Genomic DNA, 12,372 nt, shown 5'->3' with positions numbered 1-12,372 from the left:
CCATGGAATGGTGTACACAAGTTTCACCCTCTTAAATTTTACTTTATTCCTGAGAATTTTCATCCAAATTTTTGCTATGGTTTTCTTCTTCATGAGGTTGATTCAAGTTCAATTGAAATTTTTGCAAGTTGATGAAGTGCATAAGTATTTGAATAACCTGTTTTGTGTGCAGTGCATGATAGCTGTAAAAAAAAAAAGTGTGGATGTATTGATAGAATTAGTGATTAATCAATGAATGACTGGATGGAAAGATGCAATTAAAAAAGTTTTCCCTTACATGTGCAATAACATACTTTCTTCAAAATATATATCCTGGTATACATTATAGAACTACATCAGCATTATATATGTATTATGAATGCTGAATATGGATTTTTAGTGCATATATTCATACATGGGTCATATACATATTAGTATGCAAATAATAAAAAAAAAATATGAAGAGCATTTATAATATAAAAAAGGAGGAAGAATTAAAATATACACATTAAAGTATATTCAGAGGATTTACTTAAAATCATAACTAAATGAATTTTTAATCTTGAAAATTTAATATATTGATAATGTATTTTCAATTTCCCTACTAGTTTAGGAAACCAGGAAAAAAAACTTGCATTATTTCGTTAATGATTTTTTCATGTTTATTACATTCATAGTACTGGCAAAGCACTGATAGGGAAGGGAAGTAAATGGCAGAAACACCTGCAGATTATTTATGGTTACCTGTTAGTGAAGTGAACAAACAGTCCTGAGTGAGAGTAGGTCATGGACCTGGCACTCAATTAGTAATTACAATGAAGAGGAAAAAAACTAAACTGACTAATTCAGGACCATATACAGGAGATAAAGTATAATGTGTTATGTTGGCACAGGTGACGGTCAGGAAAGTGATGCTGAGGTAATGACGAGCGTTATAGCTGAACTGAGCAACACTGAGGAGGGTCGCACGGTGGAGAAGCGGACTGCCCTCACCAATCTCATCCGTCTTGCCCGCACTGGCTCAACTCTAGTGTGGAACGAAAACTTCCGTGCAGTCCTGCGGCTTCTCCTAGAAAGCCTCAACTGTGGAGATGGGGGTCAACGTGCTCTGGTGCTTGCAGTGCTCACAGAGATGATGCGCAGGAGTCCTCTAGTCCATCACTTCCTTAGCTTCTCAGAGTTGATCATCCTGAGAGTACTTAATGCACATGCTGACAAGGAGAAGGAAGTCCACCGGGCTGCTGTGGTGAGTGTCAGTCAGTAAGAATGGAAGAGGAATGATTATTTCTGCATATCTCCCTCTCTCTCTCTCTCTCTCTCTCTCTCTCTCTCTCTCTCTCTCTCTCTCTCTCTCTCTCTCTCTCTCTCTCTCTCTCTCTCTCTCTCTCTCTCTCTCTCTCTCTCTCTCTCATATATTTGTCTTTATGATATATACATACACCATGTGTTTGCTGTAACTATTGTAACTGTTTGGCTTTTTCCTAGGTTTGTGCTGGCACCGTGGCTGAGATTCTTCCTCCTGAAGTGGTTATCCGTGTCCTGAAGCCCCTGATCCAAATGGCAGAATACCCAGTCAACCAAGCATCTATCAAGATGCTTAATAAGCTAGTTGAAGCCCATCAACCATCAATTGTAGCTGCAGCCTTACCAGAAATTATGCCAGGACTTATTAAGGTGAGGGAAAGTGAATTTTACATGCATTACTGTGACTGCACCAAATAATTATGAATATTTATATGTTTAGAATTCATTGTTTTAATGGTTGAGAGGTCTTGTTTAAGAAAATCAAAGAATTACTAGCTATTTTATGTTAAGGTAAACTTAAGAAGAAATCTATATATGTATATACACTCAACCCTCGATTTGCCGGACCTCCATTTGCCGGATTTCGGATTTGCCGGACAAGAGTCTGTGGGACAAGTCGATTTCAAACTAAGAAAAAAAAAAGTCCGGGACAAGTCGATTTCAAACTACGTGTCGCGCCAGACAAAGTTCCTGCCTTTCTTTTAAATCGGGCACTATAGATGGCAGCTGGTGCAGGTGCCGGCGGACATATGTTCCCACGTCTAGTACTGGACTGTAAACAGGAGAAGATGAGGCATGCAGTTAGATTGAAAATAGCAATAAAAGATAGAGATGCAACATTTCAGCAGTGAGAAAGAGGCTGATGACAGTCAATCAGAGGAGGGGAGTTGATGAGATGATAAGCTTTTGATTCCATCTTATCTAATAAAACTGTCAATGGAACCTTCTCAAACATGCAAAGAGCACTCCATACAAGGATGTATAAGTCCATTTTACAGAGTTAGCAGTTGGAGGGACAAGAAAAACTGGCGGAGACTCCTCAAAATGTCTAACCTCATAGAAGCTGTTTTAGCAACAGATGAAATGTGAAGTTTCCAGTTAAGATTATGAGTAAAGGACAGACCAAGGATATTCAGTGTAGAAGAGGGAGACTATTGAGTGTCATTAAAGAAGAGGGGGATAGTTGTCTGAAAGGTTGTGTTGAGTTGATAGATGGAAGAATTGAGTTTTTGAGGCATTGAACATTATTAAGTTTTCTGTGCCCCAATCAGAAATCTTAAAAAGACCAGAAGTCAGACATTCTGTGGTGTCCATGTATGATCTGTTGACTTCCTGAAGGATTGGTTATCTCTGAAAGGACTTGGAGAGATGTAGGGTGGTATCATCAGCATAGGAGTGGATAGGGCAAGAAGTTGTTTTTTAAGTGGAAAAAAAATATGTGGTAGGTATACACATTAGCTATTATTTCACTAAGTTTTATGGCGAAACGTGCACTGGTTTCCATTAAAATGCCATTTAAAGGTCCCATACTCAACCACGTGCATTTGTTTACATCAGCAGAATCAGTTTTTTTAATTTTATTTTTTTTATTTTTTTTTACTCATGAACTACGAAAAAAAAGGCAAAACTCTTAACTTTTTTTTGGTGGACATAATATGGCAACACTGAAAGTGAGTGTGTGTATGGGTAGCATCAACCAAGGCCGCCAGCGAGATTCAGTAGGGGGAAAGCTATCAGAGAGAGGTTGTTGTTGTGTCTCTCACTACCCGCCCTTCACTCTGCTAAACAGAACGTAATTTAGTTACTGCATCCTGCTTTTCACTTGCTGCCAATCATGGGACGAGTGTCTCAGAGGAACAAGTAGAGTAAGGATGACTGCAATATGAGTATGGAAGCACAAAGAATAAAAAGAGCGTATTGAACCTGACACCTCAGATGCTCCAGTACTCATCCTCGCGTCACCCACCACCACCACCCTCACCACCGCCACACCACTGCCTGCCACTCCCACACCACAGCCCACCACATCTCACGCAGAACAAAGACAAGGAAATGAAGAAGAAAAGGCCTCATCACTCACAATTAGAGAAGCTCTTCTACAAAATATTGAGAAAGGAAATGAAGATGTGGATAGTGACGACGAGCTTGTCATGCTGACGAAAAGGAGGCTGAAAAATCTTCTTTCCTCTCGTTGTTCATGCCCAGATCCTGCCTTTGACTACAGTTTTGAGCCCAATGTATATGAGAACACCATAATTATGCACTACACAACATGCAACTTCAAGAACACATCACAACCAGAAAAAGTGAGAGCTGGACGTCAGAAGAAAAGCATCATCAGGACCAACATATCAATGACAGGGGGGGGAGGGACTAGGAGCCTGATGTGTTTAGAAATACATCTGATTGTATTATGATATTGTAGATAATAAAAAAGAACATATAGTAAACCTAAATAAACTTCCTAGTGATCGATTGATCAATCGATAAACTTTATCGGCCTGTATCTCAACACATAAGTTATTCCCCTTCTAAAATCTATTTTGAAGCCAATTTTAGCTTGATTTCAATGAAACAAAAACTAAAAAGGAGAAGAATACTTCTTTCAATTCATGTTGCTATTTTTTTCATATATGTGACCTGGAATTTTGTATTAGTATTTTTTGGTAAAAAAAAAAGTAAAAAAAAAAAAGATTTTGAAAAAAAAATCATAAAACAAAAACTAAACATGAAATAAAAAATCTAACGATGTAGAGACATTTCTTATTATAACGTGTCTTTGCCACAGGAAAATGAAGGTCATGGAGCAAATAACAATGCCAGAATAACACTCGTAAATTTTAGTTGCAATTATAATTGCATGTCGGGGTTGGGGATTAGAATGGAGATGAATGTCTAATATTGATGTTCATGTTCCCATTACTTCACAACATAAAAATTAGGTTGTTTCATGCTTATTTACTGGAGATATGACAACACCGATCTAAACTGGACACTCCCCTTAACCCCTTCGCGCCGGATGTTAAAAAAGCCCGCCTGTATGATATACAGGTGGTAGTGCCGCGCACCCGAGCGTGGGAAACTCGTGCAAGCTTGTCATACTTGTCGTCTTTGTGTATTATGCTGCTATTTTTTAGTCACTATATCGCCTTCGAAGAGGAAAGTGGACGCTTCTCTCTTCGGAGAAAGAGAGAGAGAGAGAGAGTGTGACATTTGCTAATATTTTAGACACAAGCAGGACGCATGTAGCTTATCTTTCGAGAGGAAGAGGGGGAGGGAGGGAAGGGAGAGGGAAACGAAGGGAGGAGGGAGAGAGAGAGAGAGAGAGATTAGAAAATTTGTTTTTTTTTTGTGTATTTGTGTGTGTGTGTGTGTGTGTGTGTGTGTGTGTGTGTGTGTGTGTGTGTGTGTGTGTGTGTAACTTATCTTCGAGAGGGAAGGGAAATGGGAGGAGGAATGGAGAGAGAGAGAGAGAGAGAGAGAGAGAGAGAGAGAGATGGGAACAGTCTATGCCATTGGGTAATTTTAGACACAAGGCGGGACGCATGTAGCTTATCTTTAGTGATTGGTGGAGACAAGGATGGTGGGAGGAGCACTAGGATTTCAAGGACAGCATACGGCGTGTGTAATTGGTATCCAACACACTATACGGGACAACTGAACTGAAGAAAGCTCAGAAAAGAAATATGACGCCTACGTAGGCGTCACCGTATTTGCTACTGGGGCTTCATGATGCCTACATAGGCGTCACCGTATTGAAGGGGTTAAGATCATTAATGAATAATAGAAAGAGAGTGGGTGACAGGATAGAACCCCGAGGAACACCACTATTAATAGATTTAGGAGAAGAAAAGTGGCTGTCTACCACGGCTGCAATGGAACAGTCAGAAAGGAAACTTGAGATAAAGTTGCAGAGAGAAGGAGGGCAGTTTTTAAATCAAAGCTTTGTGCCAGACTCTATCAAAAGCTCTTGATATGTCTAGTGCAATAGCAAAAGTTTCATTGAAATCTCTAAAAGAGGATGATCAAGACTCAGTAAGGAGTACCAGAACATCACCAATAGAGTGACTGATACAGGCAATCAGATAGAAGATTGTGAAGTGACATGTTTAAGAATCTTCCTATTGAGGATATATTAAAAATCTTTAGACAAGCAAGAGATTAAAACTATAGGACAGTAGTTTGAGGGATCAGAATGGTCACCATTTTTAGGAAGAGACTAAATGTAGGCAAACTTCCAGCAAAAAGGAAAGGTAGAAGTCAATTGACACTCTTGAAAGAGTTTGGCCAGGCAAGGTGGAAGCACAGAAGCACAGTTTTTGAGAACAATAGGAGGGACCTCATCAGGTCCATAAGCCTTCCAAGGGATTAGGCCAGCGAGAGCATGGAAAACATCATTACAAAGAACTTTGATTGAAAGCTTGAAATACATGTCAGAGGGAGGAGTTGAGGGAGGGATAAGCCCAGAGTCATCCAAAGTGGAGTTGTTAACAAAGGTTTGAGAGAAGAGTTTAGCTTTAGAGACAGAAGAGATGGCAGTGCTGCCATCAGGATGAAATAAAGGAAGGAAAGATGAAGAAGTAAAGTTATTGGAGATGTTTTTGGCCAGGTGCCAGAAGTCATTAGGGGAGTTAAAGTTTGAAAGATTATGCCATTTCCTGTTTACGAAGGAGTGTTTTGGCAAGTTGAAGAATAGACTTGGCATGATTTCAGGTAGAAATATAAAGTGCATGTGATTTAGGAGCTGGAAGGTTCAAGTACCTTTTTTGGGCAACCTCTCCATGTATAGCACGAGAACAGGCTGTGTTAAACCAAGGTTTAGAAGGTTTAGGTTGAGAAAAAGAATGAGGAATGTACACCTCCATGCCAGACACTATCACCTCTGTTATGCATTCAGCACACAAAGATGGGAATCTGACAAGGAAACAGTAATTATTCCAGGGAAGATCAGTATAATATCTCCTCAGTTCCTCCCAACTGGCAGTAGCAAAATGCCAGAGGCACCTCCACGTTGGGGGATCCTGAGGAGGAATTGAAGAAATAGGGCAAGATACATTAATGAGATTGTGATCGGAGGAGCCTAATGGAAAAGATAGGGTAACAGCATAAACAGAAGGATTAGAGGTAAGGAAAAGATCAAGAATGTTGGGCATATCTCCAAGATGGTCAGGAATGCAAGTAGGGTGTTGCACCAGTTGCTCTAGGTCATGGAGGATAGCAAAGTTGAAGGCTAGCTCACCAGGATGGTCAGTGAAGGGAGAGGAAAGCCAAGGCTGGTGAACATTGAAATCTCCAAGGATGGAGACCTCCGTGAAAGGATAGGGGGATAGAATGTGCTCCACTTTGGAAGTTAATTAGTCAAAGAATTTATTATAGTTAGAGGAGTTAGGGGAGAGATAGACAGCTCAAATGAATTTAGTTGGAGAGTGACTATCGAGTCAAAGCGAAATAGTGGAAAATTCAGAAGATTTTAAAGTGTGGACACTAGAGGAAGTTAAGTCGTTGCGCACATAGACGCAACATACAGCTTAACCCTTAAACTACGGGTGGTTGATTTACTTTCCGTCTGTTACAGCAGGGAAAAATCACACCTGTCAAAAATGCTAAAAATATTTTTCTTTGTGTTATTCTGAGTACAACGATGTAGTTTTCAACATGTTATGACATCTGAGAGCAAAGTTATTGCATATAAAAAAAATTTTCCCTGAACCCATAGCAGAACCCACAGCTAAGAAATACCCGTCAAGCTACGATAACACAGCGCTCTCTCTCTCTCTCTCTCTCTCTCTCTCTCTCTCTCTCTCTCTCTCTCTCTCTCTCTCTCTCTCTCTCTCTCTCTCTCTCTCTCTCTCTCTCTCTCTCTCTCTCCTTCCTTTCAGGCATTTCAATTTGATGTAAAAGTAGAACTTTTGCACTTTCATGTCAAGAAAATGTGAACTCAGATATAATATGAAATGATGTGCAAAACAGGAAAAGAAAAGGAAACCACATATTACAGGTATTGTGGATTTCTATAATAATTGGAGTCTGGCAACTCTTATTAGCAATGGGATTTACGTGACTTGGCTGACAAGCACAGTCCTGTAGAGGCAACCATGGGTGACACACACCAGCTCATTGCTCGAGGGGAGTATGTGAGGAGGTTTATGAACGTCACTGTGAGGGTTGGTCTCTGTCTCCCAGGTCACTATCAGAATCACTACTGTAGTCTTCACTTTCTTCTGTCTCAATAAAAAAATCAGTCTTCATTTTCATCACTGTCCTCAATGTCATTACCGAGTAACACTGACATAACATCACTCAGAGTACCGTTTCCTCCCTCCTGGTCATGGGGGTTGCCAGATGTTGCCTCGAAATGGGAAAAGATGACCTATTGTGAGGGAACATATGTCTCAAGGCTTAAGGAGGTGAGCGAGAAAAGATGCCAGATACCTCCATTTGCCCTAGGAACAATAGTGAAACGTTTAGCACGGAAAAATTATGATTCCCGGAACGATCCCCGCTCTCCGCACGCAACGCTACAATCGTCCTGAAACAATCACCGTACATTAAGGCTTAAGAATGAAAATGAGGATAGAGAAAGTAGGAGGGAACAGAGAAAGGACAACTGTCAGTTGCCTCAGGACAGCTGTGTTTCGGTGAGGAAAGGAATTTAATGGTAAGTTCACAGCTATTAGACCGCTGGGAGTAAATTATCATTTTAGTAGGTGTCTATTATCTTCTTCTAAGAGGGGTATAACATACAACATGTAAAAATTATTGAAATTCTGAAAGTAAATATGAAGATGGGAATTGCTGGCACAAGTATTTTTCATGATTACATTCACATTCTTGAAGAAATATATGAATACATATGAATTCTCTCTTAAGTTAGTTTTTAAGTTTCTTTGGGAAACATTATCACTCATAATAAATAAGAATAACTTGAGCAGCATACCCCACAATCTCAGTAAGACCTGACAGCAGAGGCTGTTCACATCTGCTGTACAGTAAAAAACCTGTTCCTCTCATGTTGCTCCTGTTGATCAGTTGATGGGATCAGATGCAGAACATCCCATCAAGATCTTAATTTTTCTTTATTTTCACTCATGCATTCATAACTTCTATTAATCCTTATCATATTCAACTATTCTTTCCTGCTCTGTGTGTATCCCTGTTCACTTTCAGTTTCCAGTCTTCCTTTCAGCTTATACATATGTCTGACATCAGATTTTCACCCATTGCTGTTTTTCCATCCTTTCCATATGCCAAATTTTGAAGAACCTTATAATATAGTTACGTTCATTTGGGCAACTTTCATGTAATATTAGTTTTCCTTTGGTTTTCTCCATTTCTCATTTAGTTTATGTTCCTATTGTGGTGATCCACATCCACACATTTCTATTATTATTATTATTAATTATTAAAAAGTTCTTACATATTTTATATATATTATGCTCTGTCCCCAAATGCATTGTGGGGAGTATTATTTCACTCACCTGCCACACTGGCTTCACATCCCCTTGGTAGTCGAATGTTGGTGTCGGTAACGTACAGGCTGCCACACTCACTCTCATCATCCCAACTTTATTTCCAGTATCTCTGCATGTGTTAGTACACTGCTGGACATTACAAGTGTGTTTGCATTGCCGCCTGGGCTACTAAGTACTACCTGCTGTGCCACATACACACACACACAAACAAGCCTCTGAGTGACTTCACTAGGACACCTTACTGCCATGTTGGGCACCCCCGCACTACATAATGGTGGCAGCCACTACATTCCTCAGACATCTTGTATTCATTACATTCAGTCACTTTCTTGTTATCACACATGTTTCAGCTTTATATGATGCAGCTGGTATCATTGCTTCCTGATACAGCCTTATCTATGATACAATACAACCATGTGCACTTTGGGGACTGATGGGTCTCCAAGCACATGGGTTCAAATCTTGGCCATGATCCAAGTGTAGGATGGGCTTCCTTACTCAGAGTGATGGTTCCCTAATGGATGGGCTTTCAGATAAGATGTCTCCTTTAGCCTTGTAAATTCCTGTAAAAAGCTAATATTGGATTAGAAAAGAAAATACAAACTTTTATTTCTTTCCATATTATTCATACTTCATTGACTCTAAATTTGACGATCACTTCCACTATTTTATCTATGGCAACTTATTAATATGCTTCCTCATGCAACTTTGACATTGAGAACTGCATTCATTCTGCATCATTTAGAACTGTATTAATTCTCCTACCATGTATCATCCTCATACTCTTTATAATTACTTCATACTGTCTTGCATTCCTAACTTTTTTTCCATTTACATGCATATCCAAATTTCATTTTGCATCTGTATAAGTTTGTCATTATTTTTTCCTTCTTTACAGGCTTATGACAATAAGGAATCCTGTGTGCGTAAGGCTTCTGTGTTTTGCATGGTGGCCTTACACAATGCTGTGGGTGAGGAGGCTATGGTGCCCCACTTGGAAGCTCTCACTGGTTCCAAGTTGAAACTCCTGAATCTTTATATCAAGCGAGCAGAAACTCAGAACTCTGGAGCATCTTCTCCGAAGTCTGAACCCCCAATGTAAAGTGGAAGATTGAGGTTGTGAGTAAGACAAGAAAGGGTACTCCAAGTGGCCTCATCATCATGGGATAATCCTGTATCTCACATGCTTGTGTGTGTGTGTGTGTGTGTGTGTGTGTGTGTGTGTGTGTGTGTGTGTGTGTGTGTGTGTGTTTCTGTGTGTGTAAAGCAAGCATACTGTCAGCCATCAAAATGGAAGAAAAAGCACATGTGATATATCCATATTCAGTCATGAGAACTTTGATTTGCTGCACATAGAATATTACAAATATATACATTGTACTTTCTTTAGCAGTTTTGAATATGCTCACATTGATCTTGGCACAAAATTTTTTTGAAAGAGCCACATAACCCAAACCTTATCCAAAGACTAAAGGCAAATCTGGGTGATTGGACTACCATTCTATCTGGCTAGAACAAAGAGAAGATGGTATCAGTTATCTCTTACAATATGATTTTTTTTCTATGATAATTTTTAAAAGAAATGTGATACAATAAATGTAGTGTGTTAACCTTTCAGTATGTGCTGGTTTGATATCTCAAATCCAATTTCCTTGTGTGTATTTAAGAATAAAATTGGGTTGATTATTCTATTATGCTCTAGGAAAAATCCTCAATTTTTCATGATTCACCATCATTGTTGAATAATAATTTCCTATCTTGTCATTGTTTAAGTAATGAGAAGCAAGGATAAACCTCAAAGTAAGTGTAAGAATGCTGGATTTGAGAAGTTAGACCTTTATATTAGATCTGTGTATACATCATTATAATTACAGGGTTGAAGATTTATAAGAAGAATATTTGGAGGATTGTTCTGAACCATAAAATTTGTATAATTTTTTTCTAAATTGCAGTGTTTTCCAGGACAAAAAAAGTTTCAAACCATCAGCAATTGACCCACTGGCTGTGATGCCCAGTGAGTCTGCTACAGCTGACCTGTAGTTTTATCAGTTTATCTGCTTACTTGGCAGCCTTTGTGTGATAGAGTATTATGTGATTACTGACAATATATATATATATATATATATATATATATATATATATATATATATATATATATATATATATATATATATATATATATATATATATATATTTATATATTTTTTTTTTTTTTGCTTTAAGGAGCAATGTGAAATTCTGTAAAGCAAAGATAGGATGTTAAGGACCAGGCAGTATCACTATTTTGATGCAGATGTGCCATTAGGAGTACCATTAATGACTAAGGAAGCAGATGGCATGACTTCCTCTTACATACTTTAATTTTTTCATGCTGTGTACTCTGAAAAAATTTGGATTTTCACAAAAAAAGTAAGAATATGATACAACTTTTAACACTAGTATCAGTAGTATACTTCATCATTAGGGGGCTGGGAGCTAGTCATATGTGCTTTGAATTGGCATCTTGATAGTGTTGTATGTCTATTTTGTATTATCTTTTAAGCATATTTTACTGACATGTATGTAACAGGCTGATAGATTTATCAGCTCCATTGATACAAAATTTGCTTCTTTATGGAGGGTCAGAACATAATTACCAACAAGCTTGTGACCCATATGATAATTTTACTGCAACTTGATGAGTGGTCATGTTGGGCATCTACAGAGGTGTGTGTAGACCCACCATTCCAGTTTCCTGAGCACCTGACATAGCTTGGCTTAAATGCTGGCTTGTTGTGTGCAAAGCTTTTGGTGAATTGTATGATAGTAACAAACATGTAATATAATTCATGTACATAATATATATTCTTTTCCCCTTGGTCATGGATACTAAATCTTCCAATATTTTTTCCTTCTCAAGTCTTTATTACATATGATACTTAACACTACCTTATCTTTTAAGCAAATGAGTTACTGGCATGAAATTGAGGCAATTTCTAAGAAGCCACTGACATTTAAAGGAAAATCACACAAAAAGAAATGAATGAAAAAATCAATCTTATTTTTTTTAACTATATGTTCTTTGGGGCTGCATTAGTTGTGTCCTAAAATATAGCTGCTGCCAATCATCCTGCATGTGACCATTGGTGCTGAGGCTCTGATCTACAAGTATCCGAAGTATTTCCAAAATAAAAGATTTTCCCAGACTCGGAACACTATGTAAATCAGTATTGTGTGTGTGTGTGTGTGTGTATGTGTATTTGTTTGTGTGTGTGTATGTGTGAGTGAGTGAGTGTGAGTGTGAACACCATATTGAATGGCTTATGATTCTCTCTCTCTCTCTCTCTCTCTCTCTCTCTCTCTCTCTCTCTCTCTCTCTCTCTCTCTCTCTCTCTCTCTCTCTCTCTCTCTCTCTCTCTCTCTCTCTCTCTCTCTCAACACCCACAATATGTCTGGATTATGTTTCAAAATGAAAACATATGTTACTGGTTTGACAATTAGTAGCTAAAATTGGCATCTGCCCTCTTATAATGTTGTTAGCTATGCACGAAACAAATAATTGTTTTTACAAGTAACTTCAGTAGTTTTATAAATTTAATTCAATACTGTCATTTTTCTGTGAGAAAAATATGTGAGT

The 12,372-nt window shown here is 38.5% G+C and overlaps 1 protein-coding gene across 3 annotated transcripts in view; it reads left to right on the top strand.

The window, feature by feature from the left end:
- LOC123514387 (CLIP-associating protein 2-like) overlaps nt 1-10,119 on the top strand; it is a 60,076-nt gene extending 49,957 nt beyond the window's left edge. For 2 of the 3 annotated variants that reach the window (XM_045272287.1, XM_045272286.1), the window contains exons 6-8: nt 873-1,225; nt 1,465-1,653; nt 9,655-10,119. In XM_045272287.1, coding sequence (XP_045128222.1) covers nt 873-1,225; nt 1,465-1,653; nt 9,655-9,858 — 746 coding nt within the window. In that variant the 3' untranslated portion in view covers nt 9,859-10,119. Of the gene's footprint in view, nt 1-866; nt 1,226-1,464; nt 1,654-9,654 lie in introns of all 3 variants that reach the window. The other variant, XM_045272285.1, reaches the window with a different exon arrangement.
- The last annotated feature ends 2,253 nt before the right edge of the window (nt 10,120-12,372 follow it).

Source organism: Portunus trituberculatus, chromosome 37 (assembly GCF_017591435.1).
Source record: "Portunus trituberculatus isolate SZX2019 chromosome 37, ASM1759143v1, whole genome shotgun sequence".
NCBI classification, from domain to species: Eukaryota; Metazoa; Arthropoda; class Malacostraca; order Decapoda; family Portunidae; genus Portunus; species Portunus trituberculatus.
This window is presented reverse-complemented; position numbering and strand designations above follow the sequence as displayed.